The sequence below is a fragment of the Charadrius vociferus genome, unplaced genomic scaffold (assembly GCF_000708025.1).
Source record: "Charadrius vociferus isolate BGI_N301 unplaced genomic scaffold, ASM70802v2 scaffold477, whole genome shotgun sequence".
NCBI lineage: Eukaryota > Metazoa > Chordata > Aves > Charadriiformes > Charadriidae > Charadrius > Charadrius vociferus.
The window spans coordinates 3402899-3426951 of NW_009649449.1; the positions used below are offsets into that span (position 1 = coordinate 3402899).

Sequence of the window (24053 nt, forward strand, 5' to 3'; positions counted from 1 at the left end):
GATACAACTTTTTTTTTCCACCCTGCGCAGCTCCTTTGCCTCCTATCTCCTGTTCGTTGTTTTTTACAGTTCCCAGGAGAGAGAAAAATCAAATTGGAAGCATATTGCTCGCCGGTTTCAGAAATCCCACAGGCTTCTAAACATTCCTCCTTTGCTACTTTTTAGGCTGTCTTGTTGGGCACTCCCCATGTTAAGGATGGTGATTATTGACTGGTCTCTTCATAACTGGGTGTAACTCTCCAGCTTCTCTCTACTAGTTACATCTTGGGTCTGTCCAGAACTAGCACATGTTAAAACCTAAAGTGAAAAAAGGTAAAGGGACTATTGTCACCTCCCCCTGATGCGTAAGAGCCAAAAGCAGGTATGTGGACATCAGGGCAGCCATGAGAAGGGAAAGGAGGTTTGGTCCATTTTTTGTTCTGGCAAAAATCTCCTGCGCACAGGGGAAATAGAGAGGCTGAGCGCCAGTGAAGGTTGAACCCGGGGTCTTTGGTATACACTCTCTGCCAAACTCTTCTGCCCCACCACCCAGTAAGATATTTGTCACGGGTTTATCTTCAGGCACGTGAGTCCCCTTTGACTCAGAAGTCACAGACTTGGGAATGTATGTAACGCCACGCTGAAGGGAGATAACCAGCGGGCACGTAGCAGTCTAGCAGCTACAGAATATTGCTCCGTGCCCTTTTCTACGCACTCCCCACCGTGGCAGTGGCTGCTTCCCGCAGGCTCTGTGTTTCTTGGTGGCTCCTGCATCAGCTCTTCTCCTGTGTCCAGGGGCGAGGGATGGCATTGGATGGTTCTCTGGGGTTTGGCCCCGGGGCAGCGCAGGGGAAGGGACACGCTGGGTAGCGCTAGGACCTGGAGGAATGCTCAGCCTGCCTCCTCCCAGAAGATTAGCCAATATTCCCAGGGCAGGGCACGCTCCCCAGCCTTTCCACTTTTTCTTTCCTCTGTATACGTATTTTTCCTTCTTCTAGTTTTCTAGTTCATTCCAGAGCAGAGCAGATTTGGATTTCTCTGAGCTCTTTTTTTTCTTTTTTCTTCTTCTTTTTTTTTTTTTTCCCTTCCCCTGGTAGTTGGACTGCCGCCAGTGTCTTGCAGGGCCAAAGTTTTATCTATAGGGATATATTTTTTTTCAAACCAGCCCAGCTGCACACAGACTGCCTGCAATTGAATCCACACTCCTGGGGCAAGCTTAGCTCGGGAGAGGAACAGCAGCAGGGGTGCTGTTTGTGCCTCTCCTCCAGCTATTCCTGTCAAGATGGATTTATGACTTTAAAAGGAGTGGGGAGGTGGGGGGGGGGGAAGGAAAATTGCCTACAGGAGCCAGAGCTTACACCACAGCCCAGCAAAACACATCAAGAAGCGGTTGGATCTCAAGGCATGAGCAGCGTAAAAGTGGCACCCAGGGATCTGGTGGATCCTCGTATGTAATATGACTGATCTTAAGCCTTTCATCTGCCTTCACAGAGCCGAGCTCGTGGATTTAAGGTAGTTTGCCCAGGACCAGACTTTGCTATGTTGGCCAAGACAGTGCTTTCTCTTGGTCTGTGGCTGCAGTTTGCTGCGGGACAGGACACACCTGAGAGAGGTGAGTGCCTGAAAAGGCGAGGCGTTCCCTTACTGCTTTCCCCCATTTAATACCTCCCGGTCCTTAGAGCTTCTCATAAAACCTTTTAAGAATAAAAGCTGGTGTTATATGGCTGCTTTAGGTGTATAGTTGTACTCTTATGTTACTTTGCTGGCACAGGGACAAAACAAACAAAAAACCTTTCTAAAATTGCCATGTTAGAAAGAAATTTTATCTTGCTTGTTTCCAGCAGCGGAAAGGAAACTGTTTCAGAAACTTGCAGAGTTTAGTGCTATCATATGGAAAAAGTCCAGAATTCTCACTGTTACCTATGTACTGAGGCACATTGATTAAGAGAAGTAAAACCAGTGGTTGATACTATACCTGTCTTCTTGTTCTCTTGCTAATCTCTGTAATTCAGTCACTATGTTTCCTCTTTAAAATGCTTTCTCTTGGATACCGTTCAGGGAAAATGATTATGGGTCAGTCTCACAGAGCTGAAAGCGGGGAAAGGGACGCGCAGGAGATGAATGTCTCATTTCTGGCTCCTGCGCTGTCGTGCTGGGCAGGGGACATAGCCCACATCGTGATGGCTGAGCTGATGCAATTATTTTTGTTCTGCCTTGTGTTCACGAGTAGAAAAAGGTTCTGTTGTTTGACTGCAGGGCTACTGCTGGCTGCGTCTGGTTTTCACTGCACCTGGGAAATGTAATCCGGTGTGAAAGGAGAAGTGAACCTCTCGTCTGTGTGGACAGGAGGTCCTCAGAGAGCAGTCCAGGCTGCCAGGGTCTGATTCTGCGTGTGGTACGCAGAGCAGACTGTGTCTATTGCTCGGACCCCCTTACAGGGTGCTGGATTCTGTCCCTCAGTGAGACTGGTCGGTTCAGGAATGGTACTGCTGCATCTGGCATTGTCACAATGCCCCATGTCCACACAGGCAGAAGTTATTCCTATTGTCATGCATTTCTGCTGCCATGGGAGTGTGTGTGGCAGTTCCCCAGCCCAGGCTAAAAACAATGCTGAGACCTTCAGAGTATGTGAAAAAGCAAGCTGTGGCTTTCCAGAAGGACTGTGCCTTCATCCGGAGGCAAAGTTGTGCGTGTTGTGATATTGATGCTCTGACTTCGGTTTGCACGCTGCCGAGCACCCTTAGAGGAAAGGAACCTGCTGGTCGGCAGGGTGCCGGTTCCCCAGCAGCTTTGATGTGGGACCTCCTCGGCTCCTCCCAGGTGCTCCCTAAAGCAACCTTGAGCAAACAGCCAGTCCGGCTGGACTCCTGGGCATGGTCTAGCTCTTGTCTGGAGGTGTTGTGGTGGTATGCTATGGTCACACAATGACAGGAACTGTTTGAGAAGTAGGAATGCATGTTCATAACTCTATTTCCTAGGGACTTGACTGAATGTGAATGATTGTGGCTTTATTCTCGGCTGCGGTGGACAAAGTGAAGAAGCTACTGGGTGGCCAGAGGTGCTTCTACATGCTCAGGAATTATGAGCTTTTTGAGGGCGATGCACTATTGACTTAGCGTACCAAGGCACAAAGTCAAGGCAGAGCATCGCATGACCAGTTCCACCACTTTCCTCTTTGGGTCCAAATTCAGATCTCTGTTGCATCACTGTAAAGTACGGCCATTTGACAGTCTGGGCTTTGATAAATGAAACTTAGGTTGTCATTACCTGGTTACTCTGGACTAGCGTTAGCAGAAAATGATGGGGATGTTGCTGTCCCTGTGGGAGCAGCAAGTGAGTAATAAAGACACAGCCCATCCGTACGCACTTTGTAGAGGGCCCTGCGCTTACTGATCTCTGAAGCACAGCTCAGTACCTGGCATAATTCCATGATTCCAGGACCCTTGAGGCTCTAAATAAAAGAGCAGAGATAGTGAAACTCCTGAAAAGATCATAAGAGATGGCAACCCAGCTTCCTTCCTGCCAGAGGAATTTGTCTGAAGGGCCATTTCTCAACCTACAGCCTGTAATCTGTGGCACGGACGAGCTGGAACCTGCACAGGCGGTTTGGGCTTTTAGTCACACAAGTATATTTTGCTTGGTGGGGCTCAGCTCCTTATACAGGCCGCTGATGTAGCCACCTCCCGTGGCACAGGCCTCTCTCTGACGTGGTTTTAAGCGTAAAACACCTCCTGGCTGGCTTGGTTGGACACCTCTTTTTGTGGGAGAGGCGTTGCCGTTCTCCTCCTGCCTCTCACTGTGATCCCGAGGGGCCAGAGGGAAGCACAGACTGCCTTCTTCAGCCTTCAAAGCCGGCTCCACTTGGAGTAGGACTTTTTTCTTCCTTGCAGGGCCAAACAGCGAGAAGAGAAGACAAGTATGGGATTTCAAATGTAGTTAACCAAGACAGGACATGATCTTTTTTGGCTGTTAAATCCTTTATGCTCCACAAGTTCCAAGTCCCATGTAAATCAGGCATGCGGCATGTGTTCAGGTCCCAGCTGAATGCGCAGAGAGCTCTTGAAGCGGATATCTCCTGTCAGCATCCCGGTGTTAGACAGGGAAGTCTGACCAGCTGTTTTTCTCCTGGAAAAGCCAAGCTTTTAAATAGGCAGCACTGTGACTCCATGGGGACTTTTTGCTCCCATATCGATGCCTTCAAAACACTTCTTTGCATGACAAGTCTGCGTCTACTGACCACCTACCAGCTGGAGGGTGACAACGGGGTCTGCTCTGTGCTGTTCCCCAAAGGACAAGCGGCTGCCTGAGCATTCGCACCCCATCCAACGAGTCCCCCACGTCCCACCTGAGCCTTTAACTGCTCAGACCGGGGTCTCTTCACAGCGGGTGACACCCATGAGCCGACGGGTGCCCCTTTCGACTCCTCACACACACACTCTCGGGTGCGCGCTCTCCCTCTTCAGGCTCAACCTTTGATTTCCCACAGCAGTCGCATTTTATAAAAGTAAAGAATTTAATTGCAAGGTACAGCAGCAGGGTCGGCCTGGGCTGGGTGCCTCCAGAGAGGGACGTTGAACAAAGACATCCCTGGGCAATGATACCCTTGCCATTGCCATCGATACACCCATCCCTCACGCGCTCTTTGCATGCTGTTCATGTCTTTCAGTCGTGTGATTTTTTCCCAAAAATTAATGGCGATTTTTGGTCTGGGGTCTTCTAACATGTTCTTGGATGCCCTCCCTGTGTCCGGGCAGGCCGGCCATTGACTGCTCTTTTCTTGTTGATTTGCAGTCTTTGCTGAGGGTTGTCACCTCCTTATCTTCTGGTTTACGCTTCTCGTGCACCTGCGCTCACCCAGTCTTAGGGAAAACACCACCAAAACATCAGTGTGTTATCGACGTTTTCCTCGTACTAGAAGACTAAAGGCAGCACTGTGCCAGCTGCTAGGAAAATTCCTAAGGAAATTAACTCTATTGCGGCCTAAAGGCTTCAGCAAATCTAGCTACCCACGCCAAGTAATGCTAGGCAAGCAGCACAAATCACACCATATTACAAACCTAAGTAATCCATTCTAATTAAAACTTACTTATTTAAGCTAAACAACTACTCTCTCAACACCTAGACTTAAGCAGAGCACGGGAACAGCCACAATAAGCGGTCTGCGGAGTTATTCCTCAGCTCCTCAGCAGCAAAGGCCGGGCGGTTGAGGAGGCAGAGAGGTGCCGAGGGATGCCCCTTCCCTCACAATCCCGCTGAAAGGGAGAAATCTTCATCTTGCGTCTTGCCAACCAGCCCATCTTCTTTTGCTGTAAAGTGAGGAAACTGCTTGAAAACAGCGGCTGCTTGCGTAACGCGGGGATTTACTGGTAACGAATCTGCTCAGCCCCACCTCTGGCACGGATGGCATGTTTATATTGGATGAAGGACAAAGAGCAGGAAGAAAGACGAGGGAATTGAAAAACTCAACCTGAAGTGAAGGTCGATGGAGCATCCAGTCACTTTATGAGTGTTGCCACACTCCTGATGTAGTGAGATCCTTTGTCTAAGGTTTTTTATGGACCTCTCCTGCTGACAAAACCTGAATGGGGGGAATTTGTTTCCATCTTACGCAGGGCTGAGTGTTAAGCAGATGTAACGGTGATAGTATTTGCCTGTATGAAGGATTAGCCTTCTGCTCCACCCACAGACAATCCCTTTAGCTCCAATATATATACACCTGCCCACCAGTGTAACTGCTGCTTTTGTTAACCAGTTGTTAACCAATTGTCGTTAACCGATGCTTTCCACCCTCCAGGCAGAACGTTGTGGTGTCAAGCTGTAGCTCTTCCTGCAGAGCCTCCTAATTAACACAGCTATTTCCAGCAACGTATGATGGGTCAAACCAGTGTCTGAAGAACCTTAACATGATGGCCAGCTCTCTTGGTGCCCCAGAGCTGCAGGGCACAGTCAAAAGTGCCATTTGACAGGGGCTTGGCTCTTGACTCTCGTTGATGTTCTCTTCTGAGCAGGTGTTCCACACTGGTTTTCACCCATGTGCTCCCCCACACAGGTGGATCTGGCAGTAGTGGGATTTTGCTCGCATCTTCGTCCTCGTGGTGAGTTCCCAGTTCTCCTCCCAGAGTGCTGGTGCACGTGACTTTGTTTACCACTCGTGAGCAATGTCTTTTGGCCATTGATCCCCGCCCTGCCAGGGTCAGAAGCTTTCACAGCTGTTTGTTGCAACATTTGGGAAAGGAGCAACACTCCTCAAACTGGTGAGGAGCAGAGGGGAGAACCAATGATGGAGAAACCTTGTTTAGTGGGAGGTGTCCCTGCCCATGGCAGGAGGGTTGGAACTAGGTGGTCTTTAAGGTCACTTCCAACTCTGACCATTCTATGATCCTGTGATTTCCTCCTGGGAGGTGGCAATCATGTTGCCAGGATCTCTTGCCATGGCTTGCCAGCCAAGTAAGAAGCTTGTATCTCTTCCAGCAGAGGGGAGTGCACAGAGCCGTGGCTACATGTGTTTGACTTGCTTCATGCCGCCAGAAGCTCTAAACAAAGCCCTTGTTGCTCTGCCTTGCTGGAATGCCGTTTGGAGGCAGGGAGCTCTGGGAACCAGCGTAGGTCACAGGTTCAGCTCTACTGTGTGATGTGGTGATGAAATTGCACGTTGCTGTGGGCAAGCACGAAAGCTCACTGGACTTCACGTTTATTTTCTGCTCAGCTCTGAACACCAAGTTGCTGGGTGTGTGTCTGCAACACAGGGCTGAGTTGTGTTGGGTCACGCAGAGTTGGCTGTAATCCATGTAGACGGCAGGTCCCCCTCCTGCCTCCTCCCAGCATCTCTTCTGTAGTCACCGCCAAGTAACTTTTAATGTTTTCCATTTCTGAAGGCTCCGTCTGATTTCTCCAGTTGTTTCAGGAGATCTGGTATGCCTCTGCCCTCTCAGCCCGCACCTACGTTGGGAGAGTGGTTCCTGTGCTGCCTTGGTCTCTGCAACACCACGGTGACTTGTGGGCAGCGTGTTTATTTGCACATTTACAGACGGTGTCTGCGAGCACTCTGGCTTTCTTCCAGTGCACACCTATACTGTAACACATGCAACAAGTGTGGTCCTGACTCACACGTGTCACTTCTGTCCCCCATCCCGTGGGCATTCCCAGCACCTCTGGCCCTTTCTCCGGCGTTCCTCCCCCTGACGTTCCTGAGCACACCGACATCAACATTCCTGCCATGGGACAGACCCAGGCGTTCTTGCCCGGGTTGCACAGGCAGGCGTCTGAACGGTACCCCGTGAGGGAAATTAATAGCAGGCAAAGACTGTCCAAATGAAGACTAGGCAAAGACGATCAAGTGCCCTGTGGCTCAAGCCTGAACCACTTCTCCACCTTCTGTTTTCCACCTTCTGTTTTCCACCTTCTGTTTTCCACCTTCTGTTTTCCACCTTCTGTTTTCCACCTTGTGTCCAGCCCTGAATGGCCGTGCTCCTGCTGGTTCATGATCTATGCTCTGCTCAGGTCATTAAGTTTCACTGTCAGGACATGTCATCGACCCCATGTACCCACACACTGGTTCCCTGCCCTGGTCCTTTCCCTCCTCTTGATTTTGCCATCTCCTATCTGCCTCTTGGCTTAGCAACCCCCTGCTCATCTCTGCCAGGCTCGTTGCTATCTCTGGGCCTGCCTTGACATGGCTTTCTGCAGGGGGAGACCTGTTTGCATGAGCTGTCTCCTTGGAGCAATTAATTTTGCAGGAGCCTTTCCATTCAGCTGTCTACTGCCTTGTGGTTTTGGCTCCCACACATGGCTCCAGCACTCACCCACTGCGTGCCGCACGGAGTCCATCTGTGCTCCAGAGCCCAAATTGCTCCGCCACCCCCCATTCCCGATCCCTTCTCTGACAGAATAGCCCAAATGGCCTGGCAGGCATCTCCGGTCCAAGGCTTTTTCTCCTTTCTTGCACCTCAAAAAGCTGTCAGAAAGCAGGGTAGTGCTTCAAAAGAATTCCAAATTCCTTATTGATATTCCAGCTATTGTAAATCTCCCAAGCTCCAAGAGTGGTAGAAGGAGGAGTCCCTTATGCGTTTGTGCTTCCTACACAGCAGATTAATTGAAATGGTAAGAAAATGGGTCAAATGGAGCGGGACTCCAGGCCACACCTTCACAAGCATGTTCTTCCTGACGTACTGCATTCTTCTGCACGTACGGGTCTGTGCAGCCCTTTTCCAGACATCTTGTCCCAGAGCCCCTTGGAGGTGCTGCTCCTAAGACTGTCTGGGAAAGGAGGTCAGTATGTATTCAGAAGAGCAAGAAAACATCGAATCAGCCTAGCTTTTAAAAAGTGATCTAGGGAAGAGTCCCTCCACTGCAGGCTTTCCTGCCAACAGCGGTATAAATCAGGGAGCTTTCTGCCAGCCGTGCGTGGACCGTAGCCTTTGAACCGCGCGGCAGCCAGTTCTGAGAATCGGCCACCTCTCCTGGGAGAGCAGAGCCAGCAGTTTTTCTCATCAAGTTTCTTTATCATTTCTTTCTTTTCCAAATACAGCTCATTTTTGTGTTTTTGTTTTGTTTGTTTTTGTTTTTTTTTTTCTTCCAGGCACTGCCATTGTCAGGAGATGGGATAAACCTGTAAGTTGTCTCAAGCCCAAAATTTGCTTCTGACCTTGGCAGTTGCTCTCGGTGTCGCCATCAGCAGTTTGCTCCTTTCTCTGGGGCTGCTGCGCGTTAGCCCAGAGCAGCAGCTCTGGATGGCAGAGGCGACTCCCTGGCACGGGGCATGGCTCAAGCTGGTGAGGAATGTTCCCAGCTCCTGGAACACGTCCACCTCCAGCTTGGAGCAGAAAGTGCTGAGGATCAGCCTGGTGTTGTGTAACAAGGAGTGTCGGTGCAAGCTGATGTGGCTCAGAGGCATTTTTTTTTTTTCCCCTGCAGCGGCGAGAGTGGGATCCAGGACTTGCAGGGTGTACTTTTGGCTCTACACTGATTCCTGTGCCTGAGCTCCTGCCTCTTTCCACTGCCATGCCTGTTCAGTTTCTCTGTTAACAATATGTGCCTGGAAAGACTATCGTGAGCTTTCGTAAGTGTGGAAGTGTTAGGTGTGTTCCGGAGCTCCCACTGCTCCTGCAGTGTCAGGTCCGGGGCATCTCTTCTGCCCTGCCTGTTCCTGCTCTGTTCCAGCCCCCTGTCCTTGTGCAGGACTTAAGCATGAGGAGATGAGATTAGTGTCCTGGGAAATTACTTCCCTTCACTGCTGCGATGGCATTTTCTGCTTCCATGTGTTATGCATCGAGGCTGAATTTGGACCAGAGGAGTATCAGGCATTCATCCTGCCCTCATTCCATGAGGAATGTATTTTCTCAGGAGTCAGACACTAGGCTGAAGTCAGGCATATTTCATCCCGGTTTTTCAGTCTTTTGGCCCGCCTCTCCTCTCCCATGACTGACCTTTTTCCTCTGAGAGACACGGGGTGTCTTCTGGTCACCCAAGTACCCCCTTGAAGAGTAGGGATCATGCATGGGAACGGAAAGGAAGAAAAAAGTATCTATTGTTCCTCTTCGCTGTCTTTTTGTCTTTGCAAATGTGTAAAATGTGAGTTTAAAATGAATTTGGCAACAAAGCCTGGAGAGCAGGGAGCCATCGCAGGCAGGGGGAGGTCCTCTCCCTGCTCCTGGAGAGCAGCTGGGTGAGATGTATCTTCAGCCTTGCCTCTGTTGAACGGTGGTTGATTTAAGTGAGGTGCAGAACATGTAGGAGTGAGCTCCAAAAGGCCAAGCTTGTCTGCAGCATTGGCCTTTGCCAATGGGCAGAGGGCAAGCTGCACACAGCAGGGCTGAGGTGGGCTGACCCTGTTTGCCCGAAGTCTCTGTTGGCTGTCTCAGCCCACCGCAGTACGTGAGGTACGGCAGCTGCAACACTTGTGTGCTTGGATGTTGTGCCGTTGTTCACAGCGATGGACCACGCACACCACCAGTGCTCAGGGCTGCTGCTCCTGGATCGCTGAGATGTTCCAGCTGTTCCTTTGCACGTCTCTTACCCTCTTGGCCAACGTGAAAGCCTGTGGGTTAGGTGGCGTGTTTGAAGTGTGCTGCTGAGAGGGTCCCATGGCCGGGCAGACCAGCAGGAGGCCGCTGTCCTGCAGTGCCTCCAAGAGCTTCTTCTAGCTCCACTGCAGTGCCTTGGCTTCTCTCCTTGCAGTGACCCATATCTCGGGCAGGGTCTACATCAGGCTGAACAGCTGTAATGTCCCAAAATGAGAGTGAACCCAAAGAAAGCAGTGGGAGACAAATAGTCCAACACAGGTGACAATCCTGCTGTTCAGCTGGGTCTCTACCCAGCAAAACTCTCTCTAAATTCTGAGATTTGGCACCAGATAACCAAGCTTTCTCAGCAGATGCCTGTGCAGGGATGGGTTCACACCATTTCACTAACGCGCCTCCCTCTCTCTTCCCCCGCTAGGTCCCCAGCCGTCTGTTTCCAATTCAGAGGGGGACCTCCTCTTCTTGCTGGACAGCTCTGGCAGCGTCTCCTACTATGAGTTTTCCAGAGTCAAGGAATTCATGCGGGACCTTGTGCGACCTTTCACCTTTGGCCCCAAAGATGTCCAGACCAGCATCATCCATATCAGCACCACACCCACCATGGAGTTCCCTTTTGACCGGTACCTGTCTAGTGGGACTCTGCAACAAGCCATCCGGGACACTCAACAGCTCATGGGCGACACTAACACAGGCAAAGCGCTCTCCTACGCCAAGGAGAAGCTCTTCAGTGATGAAGCTGGTGCCCGGCCAGATGTGCCCAAGGTACTGGTTTGGGTGACCGATGGTTTCTCCACCGATGACATCTCCGAACCCATGCGGCTCCTGAAGGACATGGGAGTGACAGTCTTCATTGTCAGCACTGGCCGGGGGAATTACCTGGAGCTCTCTGCTGCGGCCAGCCAGCCTCCAGAGAAGCACCTGCACTTTGTGGACGTTGATGACCTACCCATCATCACAAAGGAGCTTCGAGATGCTATCTTAGGTATGGTGGGGCTGGGTTGTGGTCACTGGGAGTTTGCAACGGGGCTGAATATGGCTCTGCAGGGCAGGTAGTGTGAGGTGCTTTGTAAACCGAGGATTTTAGGAGGTCTGGGACAAATATCTTTTTCTCCCTTGGAAGCTCCCATGATTGACCGGGACAAGTTCCCTTCTGCAGACCTGCTGGCGAACTGTACTTGTGTTTGTAATGAGTTGTTGTGTTGTTAATGAAGGAAGGAGGCTTGCGCAGCATGTTGTCTGGGTTCCTTAAAAACCCACAACACTTTGAAATGAATCATGCAGGTCCCAGACATCTCTACAATTCAAGCGTGGCACAGAAATGCTCCCACCTGCACAAGTTAAGTGTTAACCAACGGCTTCCCAAGCAGGCAGTGGTTTAACTACAGCAAGAGGCTGCTGCCTGTGGGAGCAAGGTGCCTAAGCCCCTTGAATTTGATTTTCACATTCAGGGCAAATTTTTCTTTCTAAACCGCTGCCTGGCTGTGCGCCATCTGATGGAGGCGGAGGACACACATGTGCTGAACACACTGAATACGTGAAATGGGACGTGTATGCCTGGGAAGGGTTTGGTCCTGTCAGCTCCCTTAGATTATTCTCTCGGGCAGATCAGACTTCCTATATACACCATGGTGTGCAGGCACAGCGGCTGGCGCACACCGCCATCTCCGACTCCTGCCTACAAGGGGCTGGCAGTTGTTTCTTTCTCTTACAAAGAGCAATTAAGGATGGTGGTTGCTATCAGCACTAGGACTGTCGGGGAGGAATGTTTTTGTTCCATAAATCCCCTGCTGTAACGTGTTCTGCATCCGACAGATCTACAGCCCAACTTGGCTAGCACAGCCCTTGGAAGAAAATCCCACCCCTAACTTGTTAGGCTTAGCAGGCCAACTGCTACCTCTTTGTTGCTCGCGTGGTTGCTGTGCAGAGAGCAGGAACAGACAGCAGATTTTATTTTTCAGCCGTCCTGTTTTTGATAGCATCCAGGAAAGGGTCTGAGGAGACCCAAAGCCGTAGTCTGGGCCAGGAGACAGGCGTTTGGAAGCCAAGAGGAACATCTCACGCTAATCTGCACGCTGTGCTGCGCCATGCATGTTCTTTTTGCAGCTCTTGAATGCCATCACGGTGGGAGTGCCTGTGATTGGAAAGCCTCGGCTTCCCAGATGCCTCTGCATTTGTTTGGAAAGCTGAGCGAGTTACTATGACTTTGCAGACTTTCCATTCATTTTCTGGAGGTTGTCTCTCCATTGGAAATCCTGTTTTAATTCTCCATTTGGCTCCTGCTATGTTTGTTGGTTAGAGCTGGATTTGGAGTCTCCAAGTAACCCTTTCCATAGGTTCCTCTGCGTGTTGCAATTTCTTCCTTTTTCCAACCACGGTCATTTAACAAATCACACACCGGGACTATGTTCTCCTCCAATCACCCACCTCTCTCCCGTAGGAGTATGGGCAGTACCAGCAGTCCTTCTAATGTACCAAAAGCTGCACAGACCCCCCCAGATATTTCGTTTCAAGTTTCAGCTTCTTGTGCATCCTGAATCCAGATGGCATAAAATAGCATCCCAAAATGAGAGGTCATCCGCATATCCTTGCAGCACAAGATTGTCTTGAAGATCTTGAGATCTGCAAAGGCAATAAATACCCTGCTATGCCTGAGGGCAGTATTCGGTGCATCCACCAGGTCTGAAAGTTACTAGTATGGGATTTTAATGGAAGGGGAGATTCCTACATGAATCCAGGGGCAGACATTGGTAACATCACCTTAGTTAGCCTTAATAAAGCCACATATGTCCACTCTTCCCTGCCTGGAGGAGGCAGCCCTCATCACCACCCTTCCTGCTTCTGGCCCCCGGGGATAGCGGGGACACAAAGGATCGCTGGCAGGCAGAAATTAGACCTTTCCACCTCCAGAATGGCCCAGACTGGTTTCGTTATCACTGCTCTCTTATCTTCATCTCTTGCTACTGGTTTTTAAAAGCCTTTTCTAGGTGCACAAAGAAGCTTTGTCAAGAGCTGCTCTCCTCCCTTCACCCGTTAGCCAGGAATGGGGTGTTTCATGCCTGCTCCACAGATACTCCAACACAATGGTCCCTGGCCACTCAGTTGCTATTGTCCCAAGTGGGCTGAGAACCCTCCATGAAAGGGTTCAATCTCCACAGCTGTACCTCACTATACAGACACCCTTATGCAGGGGTTGCTCAGTTAAGAAGCTGCTTCTTCGCCTTCAGAAATTTGATCAGAGATCTGAGCAGACAGATTTGAGAGGTGTCCCTGCCCAGGGCAGGGGGTTGGAACTAGATGATCTTCAAGGTCCCTTCCAACCTAAACTGTTCTGTGATTCTGTGCAATGATATGACCAACTCTTAGGGCTCTTTGGAGTTCACACCAAGGGGTTTCAGTCCAAGACAGCCTCTACTTGGACAGGGAGACAAAGGAAACGTGCCTTACTCTTCTGAACTACATTTCTGTCGTGCTACAGGCTCTGCTGATGCCAAGGCATGCGATGTGTCTGCCACAGTTCCCTTTTTGAAAAAGCTGGCTGTTTCGCGGAGCAGAGAAGATGGGCTGCTTCTGAGACACGGCAGACCTGAAATAGCCGCAGTAATGTGGCTCTGCAGAAGGGTGCAAGGCAGGGACCGTGGACGGGTGTGTATGTTCACTCCTCTTTTTCCTTGGCACGTGGCTCCGACACAACGATTCTGCAGAATGCAGCAGGCTACCGTTCCCAGCCAGCCTGGCTACGGCCACAGCTGGCTCCTGGCAAATACCGCTGCCTTTCCTAGTGTGAAGGAAAGGGGACTCTAGCTCAGGCTTCTCCCATTGCATCTTATATATTATGTACCCAACACATGGCATTTGGTGCTCTCCTTCTGGGGAAGGACCTTCAAATGCTGTGAAACCAAGGCATTCCTTTGAGATGACATCAGGTTCTGTGCTAGCACCCACTTGCTCTCCACTCACCCAGTTGAACTGACAACTGCTGACTTGTTTCATCCTTTGGCACCATCTTCTGAGCCAAGTTCTGCAGGAGCCCACCTGCCCAGCAGTCACGAACCATCAGCCACTTCCCATGCATGTTCAGGGCAACATATGTCTGATCTGAAACAAGGTCCTGGATGACTTCTGCTATAGTGAGGGCTTCGAGTGTAGAGTCCTTTGACTTTCTCGCATAGCAATGAATATAAGCAGGTGACCAGAGCGAGTGATCTCAGACCTTGAATCATAGATTCATAGAATGGTTTAAGTTGGAAAGGACCTTGAAGATCATCGAGTTCCAACCCCCCTGCCATAGACAGGGACACCTCCCACTAGACCAGGTTGCCCAAGGCCACGTCCAGCCTGGCCTTGAACTTGAATGTCCGCTCTGATAATGGAGAAGTGTGTTCCCCACTCCTAGAGTCAGAACCCTTCTCCCATCCATATCAAAGTAGAGCCACGAAGCAGAGGTGATTTGTCCCCAGTCCTAGCTGAATCTTCTGCGGAGAGGAGATCATGTACCCAGGGCTAGAACAGATTCATCTGATGCGTGGCTGCATTTCTTATACACACCACGAATGTCACAGCCTTCCTGCGCGTCTCCTCTTGCCCTCGCCCGTGTTCCTGGGCTGCCCGCCTTGTGACTGTGAAACGGTGTTTCAAGTCACCAAGAGGCAGGAGGTGGAAGGCAAGTGTGTCACAAGCTGTGTCTGAGTGTTGCTAGGAAGGTACTGCCTGGGTCTATGTCCTGATTTCAGCTGGGATACAGTCAATTTTCTTTCTAGTGGTTGCTGTGTTTCAGATTTGGTATGAGAGGAATGTCAACAATGCATATTGGTTTAGTTGTTGCCAGTTGATGTTTATATTCTTCAAGGACTCCTTTCAGCTTTTCATCGAAGCTGAGAAGGAGCACAGACAGAATGATGGAATGGCCGGTGGAATATTCCATACCATAGGTGTCACACTCAGTATAGAAATGGGGTTGGCTGGGAGGTGGGAATCCGTGATCACTGCTTGGTTCGGGCTGGGCAACCGACCCTCGGGTGGTGAGAGTGACTTATGTCTTGTGTATTCTTTCACCATTATTATTGTTATTTTCCTTTTCTGATATTGTTCTCTTATACTGTCTTTTATCTCGACCCACCAGTTCTTTCCCTTTCCCCTCCTTTTCTCCCTCTTCTCCCTGCCCTTTTTGGGGGAACGAGGAGTAAGCAAGTGGCTGCCTGGTCCTCACTGCCTGCTGGGCTTAAACCACGACAGCCTAATACAAGAGATTAACTTGCTGCTTCCCTCTGGGAACAAGGAGGTGCTGTGAAGCGTACCTTGGGCATCTATTTTCTGGGGCTTTTTACCCTCTTTATAACTCAAGGCATCTGTAGTCTGGCAACAAGGGGCAGAACTATTTGCTGTGGGTTCCTGCATCAAGCGTTGCGCCCTGCCGCTTTAATCTGCCCAATTTATTCACAGCGTCCCTGGGCCCTGCCTCCAAGCTCACTTATTTCCATTCCCTGAGCTTTTGGCAGGACTTTTAGCGCTGGGGCCTCTCCTCTGTTCTCTGTTCCTTTGTGGCTTGGCCAGTGGTAGTCGCGGGGCTCGCAGAAGGGTGCAGAGCCCCAGGTCCCGCGGTGCTGCCTCCTCCGAGCTCCGGCCGGGTGGAGTGCCGCTGGCAGTGTGTGGGGACGGGAGCAGGCAGGGCAGGGAGAAGGGAAATGTTCCTGCCTGCCTGGGAGAGCCAAAGAACAGCTCAGAGGAAAAAATGAGGCTGCTTTATTTGGTGCGGGGAAGTTGGCAGGGATTCGGAGCAGCTCGGAGGAGCAGAGCTGATCTTCTCCCACTTAAAGGACAAGTCTGAGAGCGCAAGGCTATCCCCCGGTCTCTTGCGGGTCTGGGCAGACTTTTGTGCCTCCCTTTACCTCCGTGTGATGGGCAGCCAGTGAGAGCTACTTACAGTGCTCTGAAGTATTTAAGCTTGAGCTGGAGGGTACTATCATAAGGTTTCAGGAGTAATCCTGCGCAAAGCAAACGCACTTCTTGAAGGCTGAAGGTGCTTTTAAAAATCCTTTTTCAAAAAAAAAAAAAAAGAGCATCTTTATGGGTTTGTATGCCACTTCCCTAGAACTAGAAACAAAGTCCTGTGTGTTTCTGCCCCTCTGGAAGACCAGAGAACGGTGGAATTCTGCCCAACGTGGGCTCAGGAGATCACACGTGTCGGAAAGGTGAAGTAGCAGAGGAAGACAGGGGAACTGCAGAGCATCCGAAGAGGTATTCGTGTCTCAAACTCAAAGGTAGCCCAAGCCTTTGAAGAGGAACCTCTGTACAAGGGGGGAGAGAGGCGAAATAGCTCAGGAGTGGCTCTGAATGCTGAATGTCACAAAACAATGGAGCTCTGTGAAACACTGCAGGGAGTGACTTCAGCTGGGATGAATGCAGCCGGCTCAGCGCATGCCGGCCGGTCCCCAGCCGCTGCCCCTTCTTCCCCACCATCGGGTGCAGGCAGCGAACAGGGAGCAGTGTGTTTCTTCACTCTCTGGGTTGCTCCACACACATGACAAGATGTAGCGGTTTGGTTTCCCTGGTAGGTGATTTCCACCGGGAGTTCGGGATGAGCTGACCGCAGGCGTTTCGGAACCTAGATGCCCAAATTCTGTCTCCAGCTCTCTCACAGGCAGTGCCAGTGCTGCTTGCCATGTTGGGTATGCGGTAATGTCTTGCTGGGTGTGGGAAGCTGCCGGTTTGGGCAGGCATAATCACACCCACACATCTGTCGGGCAGTAGCGGCTGCCCAGAACTTGCTGGACCGCTCCACATTAATTCTGTGATGTCAGGAGGCAGGTTTGGGTGGGCAGGGGCATGGTTCCTGCTGTGCCAGACCTTCTGTCACAGCAGATCATCAGCCCCGTTTGGCCTTAGCGCAGAGGACAAGCCAGAGAGAATGGAGAAGAAAAGCTGAGGCTTCGCAGAGCAAGCTGGAGGCTTGTGGCAAGCTGGTTTGAGGCTGGATGTGCCTAGGAGGCAGTCTGCAGTAGTATTCTGGGGCTGAAGCTTGTTGTGCAGACACACATGAGCAATTGCTTTAGCCAAAATGCCACCCCATAGCGGTCGGGACATATGCGTTTCCTTTGCAAGCTCTGTTCTGTGAAAGGGCCTTGTCCGAGAGGTTGGAGCGGTGTGAAAACCAAACATTGCTGCTTCAGTTGAAACGTGTTTTAAATTTTTTTTTTTTTAAGCTTTATGTTTGTCTTCGAGGATTTGGCTTTGTGTTCCTGAACCTTTCAAAGAGGGGCTGGTTCGCTGAATTGCTATGAAGGTGCTTGGCTACCCCTAGGTGACTTCAGCCGTCGTCCAGTGCTGCTGTAGGCTACACCTCCCACCCAGAAGGGGCCGTATTTCAGACATGCCATGTTCTGCTTATTAATGTCAGTAGTGATTTCTTGCTCCTGTTTCTCTTCCAGATGTTATCCAAGCAAATCGGCTCCACGCAGTAGATATCACCTCAAGCAGCTTCCGTCTGATGTGGCCCGAACTCCTCTCCCAAGAAACTGGCTACTACACCCTAGAGTATGCCCCAACAGATGATCTAGCAAGGAAGAGGACAAAGCAAGTGTCTGGGGCTCACACCAGCCTCACGCTAAGCAACCTTGCACCAGAAACTACTTACGAGGTGGCACTCATTCCTGAATCCAACATCCACTACTTCCCTCCCCAGACAACAAGGGTTACTACACTCGCAGGTAAAACATGCACAGTCATGACCCAGGGGAATGTCTCCTCCATGCTGAGCCTCACAGATACCAAACAAACAGGAGAGCCCTTGATCTGCATCCCACAGTCTCATGGTCTGATTGGAGGAGGCAGACGGTTGTGGTCAGGACAGAACATAATGAGCTGCTTCATGCTGGCCCTCAGCTGGCAGCTCCTTCCTTAGAGAGATGTTCTGGACTGCCCAGAACAGGGGATCAGTTCTGATGGTCATAAGATGCCCTTCCAACCTTAAAAATCTCTATGAATCTGGAGGAAAGCAGAGCCCACTGCCCTGGGAGAAGGTGGCAGGAGCTGCAGCTTGCAAGTATTTCACAGGGCTGAGGTGTAGAGCCCGCTGCAGATAAAGCACAGGCTGCTGCACCTACTCACTAGCCCAGTACCATGGTCAGGCGGTGGTGCCTTGTGTGGGTTACTGCCGCGGGGGAATTTTGACCTTTGCAGCTTGAGCAGCTGCTCTGGGAAGAAGGAGATCCCCGGCTCCTACCTGAGGCTGCAGGTGCAGCTGGAGGAGAGTAACGCTCTTGAAGCATGTGTGTGCTGCTCCCCCATGGCTGGGGAAGGCGAGGGGGAGCACTCAGAGCAGAAGCCAGCCCCTCTCTGAAGACTGGTCGTTTGGGCCACAAGAATAACTCGGGTTGATGCTGGATAGCAGCATGCAAAAAAGTGGCACACTGAAAACCTGAGCAGGGGTGACAAAGTCAGGATGAACTTGCATCCAATATTAATTTTCTGCATGCAAGAACAGTTTTGGCTGAGTGGTTTTGCTCACTCTATGCTGCACAGGTAGAGAAACCATTTTCTTAAGGCTGAGCTGGGTTGTGCTGACTTGGATGACTATTAACATCCACTCACTGGATGGATTTTCTTCTGCCTCCTGGAAGCTAAATATGGTGCAGGCCAATTATTGTCCTCTGACAGCATTCTTATGTCTTGAATTCCATACTCATTCACATCTTTTTACATTGCTTTCAGAGGAAATAAGCCCAGCTCAGGTTCTTATCTCAGAGTCTGGGCCACACAGCTTCCACGTTAGTTGGGCTCCGACACTGGACAGCGTGATCGGCTACCAGATCCTGTATGGACCACTCCCTGGGAACTCAGTGAAGCTGCTGGAGGTGGATGGCAAGCGCAATAGCACTGTGGTGGAGAATCTGGCACCCAATACAACCTACCTAGTGACAGTGACTGCCATCTACAAATCGGGACAGGAGAAGTCCCTGTCAGCCAAAGCATGCACTCAGGAAGGTGAGTGAGCAGCGCTCTGCTGATAGGAAACTATATGGGCAGAAGGAGTCTCTTCTTTCTTGGCACAGATCGTCTGCTTCTAGGTAAAACCAGAGAACTCAGCCCAGTTACTGGGGAGGGATGAGAGAAGGGGAAAGCCGCGGCTTCTGATGAACAGCACTTATATGCCATTAGGATGTAGCGGATGTATAAAGTGCAGGACTGAAAGAAAATCAGACGTGCACAATATGAGTGCTATTACAGGGCGGGTACTACCAAGCTGCTGGTGCTGGCACGAGCAGAACAGACCTGGAGATCCCTGAATCTCCCTAAAGAGGAAATAAAACTGCTTTTCCCTCCTGTCTCCTCAGTGTCTGTTCTTCAGTGTGGTTTAGCATCAGAGGGGGGGAAATTTCACCAGCAGAAGTTTCTGCTCTGAAAAGGTACCTGTAAAGATACTGCAGGAGGGAAAAATCTCGATCCTATTGGGACTCGGGAGTGAGGAGCTCAGAGAATGACAGCAGCGGAGGGTGCGGGAGGTGGTCAGCCAGTGCCGAACAGTGCCAACAAACGTATTTTGTGCTGGTACCAGGACAAAGTTAAGGGACTAATTAGGCTGAGCTCCTCCAGCATGGAGGTGTAGAGTGACGGGCTATCGCACCTCTGCAGCAGAGACAGAGCAGGCTGGCTGGCAACCGCTTCTCAGCAATCCCCGCTGGAGGAACAAGGAGCTAGGCGGTAAGGACCGCTCCATACCAATGGCCCACAGTAACACGAGTCTTCTTTCTCTAGAGGGCTCCAAAGTGAGGCACCTTCGCTTTGAAGACATGGGCCCCAACACCCTGAAAGCCTCCTGGGACTCCGCCGAGGGGAAAGTCCTTGGTTACAGAGTCAGATGCCGGCGGCAAATCGGCCCTTCATCTGTCATCAGCGTTTCGCCGCAGATCCACAGCGTGCTCCTCACAGACCTGGCTTCAGGCACCACTAACAAAGTGTGTGTGAAGCCCGTGTACAAGAACCAGCCAGGCAAAGGGCTATGCCGCATGGTGCACATGCAGCCAGGTGAGCTGGGGCGCAAGGCGGCATCCTGGGGCACTTTAGCCAAGGGAAAGTGTCCTGAAGGGCATTGAGGTGCTGGAGATCCACCACAAAGCAGCCCTCATGGCTGAAATAACTCCGTGCTCATCAGCTAGCTTGCCTGTAGGGCTTCATCACAGCTACCAGCTCAAAAGGTACTGTCTAAAGATGGGCTCTTTTCCCTCTTTTTAAGAGCAATACTCCTCCTAGTGGCCCTGTGTTTGCAGGCAAGAGAAAAAGCCGAGGCAGTCCTGCAACTACTTTGGGATATGAAGGGCGGGAATACTGCTAAAAGCTGGCATGGGCATTGGAAGCGCTGTTTCAAAGTCATTTAAACCCTTGGCTACACTTCACTTTTCAACGTGGCAGGGACAAGCTAAGAATTAAACACAGCTACTAAGGCACAACCCATCTGCGTTCCTCCTTCCACTACCCAGAAGCCACTTAATGTCAAGAAACACAAAGGGATTCTTGGTAGGCTGAAGTGAAGGAAGAGCTAAAAAGCAGCTGTGTGACAGCGCAGAAGCACAGCCTTTTCCCCAGCAAGAGGCCGGAGTGATAGTGAAGATGACCACAGGGAGGAGATCTCTGACTCAGTCAAATTTGGAGAAAGGGGGGATAAAGCTGACATTATATTTTTTTGTGTTCTTCCCAGCTACAGAGGCCCAAGGATATAAGCACAGAGAGAGAGCGTGACAGACTCTGGAGTGAACCGATTCCCGGCAGAGCAAGGACTCTTGCTTGGACAAAGACTTGGACAAAAAGGAGGGATCAAGGGAGGAAACCGGAAAGCTCACAGATCATCTCCCAGCCTGCACTGTCCCTTGAGGTGTCCTGGTTGTCAAGCCTAAAGGCTGTCCTCAGCCAAGTTCTCCCAAAGCTTAAAGGTTTGGCTTGGCTGGATGGAACAACCAATCTGACTAATAGATCCCCAATCTGTACCTTCTTCTATATAAATATGCCCGACAAATAACAAACCAAAGGCAAAGTGATGAATCCTCACTATTGCTTGCTTACTGCCCATTCTCTATTTATTAAATGTTGATACAGTTTTATTTTTGCAGCTTATGAGCATGTTCAAGACTCAGCTGTTTGCTGCCCTGGCCTTTCGTTCTGGGCACCTCCACTCAGAGAACGATTACGTGTGGCCAAATCCATTCCTGCAGGCAACAGCCATTGCAACTGATGATACACTTGACAAAGAGCAGCTTTCCTCCAACTCATCCAGCGTACTCAACAGGTAGCTCAAATTAGGCATCCCAAAAGTATAGCATTTCAGGGATAGAAGGGAAAAGTATTAGGAGAAAGAAGAATAAAATAATACAAAAATATACAGTATGCAGAGGAGATTGGGTTAAAGCCACCGGGATTTCTGAGAAGAGAAAACAAAGAGGTTGTTAACCCACTTGACCTATGGTCAGGACATGGAGATGCTTTATAAAAGACATCCTGCCTTTTATAAAGTGCAAGGGCAGTTCGGTGTTCCCAGATGGTCTCTGGTTTATGGCAGAGTTTGGTCGGTGAACTCTGAGAGACGGAACGGTAGGGCCACACCAGGCCAGGGCAGGTGAGCGCTGTCAGAGTGCTCTAGCAGAAATGTTTGCCCGCTGTCTGCCTGCTCAATTCTTGAGTCTCATCAATACTGTTCCACTCTCCCTCTGGCACTGGTGTTAAAGTCATCTGCTGCAATGACATACAGATCCCAGCTGGGCTTTGAAGGGTTCGGTTCCCCCAAGTCATCTGCCTTGGGATCTGGTATCGGTCTGAGAGAGCAGGAAACCCAAAAACTCGGGAACTGGCTTCCCCAGCAGGTTAGTCTAGAGCTCTCAGCCCTCAGCTGAGCTCAAGGAGCAGCAGCGAATCAAGAGAAGCCAGACAGCAAGACCATCTAACGCAGTTATTTTTGTTTCTCATCTACATACACGCCTCCAAAGAACAGTGCAGTACTGCCTGGATCATGACCACTGAATTAGTGTGGCTTACCTGCAGTTTCACCAAATTGGACGTGAGTTCTGCTATCAGAGACACTATATGGAGATTAATCGGCCTGTTCTGTGGCTAATTATGGGTAGTAAGTCTCCAGCACTATCATTCCAGGCTCTATCCTCTGCACTCTGAAAACACCGAGCACATCTTTGGTGTCTTGTCCCAGGCTTCCACCCAGCGCTAAGCTTGAGCTACACTTAAAAATCAGGTTTTTAGGGGAGAAGAGTTCTTTCCCTTTGGCCCCACACTTGAATTGGCTGTCACTGCACTACTCCTTGGAAAGGGGAGCTGGAAAAAAAAAAAAAAAAAAGACAATTTTAATACCTAGTAACAAAGCCATTGGAGCAGCATGGTTCCAAAATTCAGGGCTTAGGGCTGTAAAGAAATGTATATACTTTTCTGGTAACAAATACCAGCATCAGTGGGAACACCTTCCATCAGTAACGCTTGATCTATTTTAAATTTATTGCTTATTTGTCCTACACGTGGAACTATTTTTTAAAGCTGTGCTGTGTGTTGGAGAGCCCCCATGCAGTGTCACTCCATCCTGCAAACCCTCCATTAGCTCTGCTTATGGACTTCTTAAACCAGCTCCTTTCGGAGCTGAGAGGAACTTTGTCACTGACCTTGTCTCCTGAGTGCCGAATCCGTCACGTCTAGGTTTATGGAGCGTTTGCCCTCGGCTGTCTTCTTGTACGGGAGGAAGGGATAGGAGGGAGGCGAGTCATTCATTAACTCGATAAGAAGATTTCATATGATTTGTGTTCTCCTTTGGAATGTGCATTTGTGACTGATTAATCTTAATGGAGACTCTGTGCTGAAGGGAAGATAAAGCCTCTGGAATCTCTCACGCAATAAGATAATCTTGTTCATTCTTGCTGTAGGGCAGAAATTAATTTTGCACAACTCCCTTCATAGTTTACTAATACATTAACATGTCGTTCCCCCAATTGTAATGCATCCTTTTGAAGACAATTAAATATACCATACAAGAGCTATTGGATGATTACTTCGTTCTTGATGGCAATAAGGGCAAATCTTTTAAGCATAGCTTTTGTTCTAATGAGAGGCATGGGTTGAAAAGCTGGTATTCGTCTCAATTTTAAATGACCGAAAAGTAAGCATTCCACCCACGACTTCATAGTCTGGTTTACTTGGAGCTTTACCTCCACCCCTCCAAAAAAAATGTTTTAGAAATATGTAAGTAGAAATATATCAGTCTCAATAATGTCGATAATGTAACAGACATTAACAACTTTGCCATTGTATTCGTTTTCCAAAATGTATGCATGGCACTATGGAATCACACAGCAGAGCCAATACTGGTTTTTATAACAAGCAATGAAGCTGCTAGGTCACCAACAATTAAAAAAAAACAAAAAAACCCAACAAAAAACAACAACGGAAACCAGAGATGAGTCTGATTGATAGAGAAAAACAAGCATTCTGCAGGAACTTTTTGAGACACTTACTCAAGTGCGCATTTGGGAAGAAACACGAACATTTAAAGTAAAAAAGACACCCGAAGGACTGCCCCAGCCCGCTTCTGAGTGCTGAAGATGATCCAGGCTGTGTTCTTGTTGTGGTTTAACCTCAGCCGGCAGGTAGGACAACAGAGCCACTCACGCAGTTCTCCCCTTTCCCCCCAGAAGGGCAGGGAGAAGAGGTAGAACAGGGAAGGAAAAAAACTCTCGTGGGCTGAGATAAAGGCCGTTTAATAGAACAATAACAGAAAATTAAAATAATAATAATAATGATGACACGAGTCAACCTCACCACCTGGTGAACTGGCACCCTCCCAGCAGTGATCGTGGATTCCCCCCCAGCCCTGGCGAACCCCCATTTCTATACTGAGCATGACGTCTGTGGCACAGAATATTCCACTGGCCAGTCCATCCTGCTGTCTGTGCTCCTTCTTCTCTGGGAAGCTGAAAAACATCCATGGAAAGTATAAACATTACCTAGCAACAACTAAAACAATATGCATTATTGACATTCATGTCACAGCAATCACTAGACAGAAAATTAACTCTT

At 49.9% G+C, this 24053-nt stretch overlaps 1 protein-coding gene across 1 annotated transcript; it reads left to right on the forward strand.

Annotated features, from left to right (window-relative positions):
- The first annotated feature begins 1388 nt into the window (after nt 1-1388).
- VWA1 (von Willebrand factor A domain containing 1) lies at nt 1389-20745 on the forward strand. The gene is made up of 6 exons (XM_009889594.1): nt 1389-1591; nt 10417-10980; nt 17423-17701; nt 18705-18977; nt 19749-20018; nt 20689-20745. Exons 1-6 carry the CDS (start codon nt 1519-1521, stop codon nt 20727-20729), a joined length of 1500 nt encoding a protein of 499 aa, XP_009887896.1. The 5' UTR covers nt 1389-1518; the 3' UTR covers nt 20730-20745.
- Nucleotides 20746-24053: the final 3308 nt, after the last annotated feature.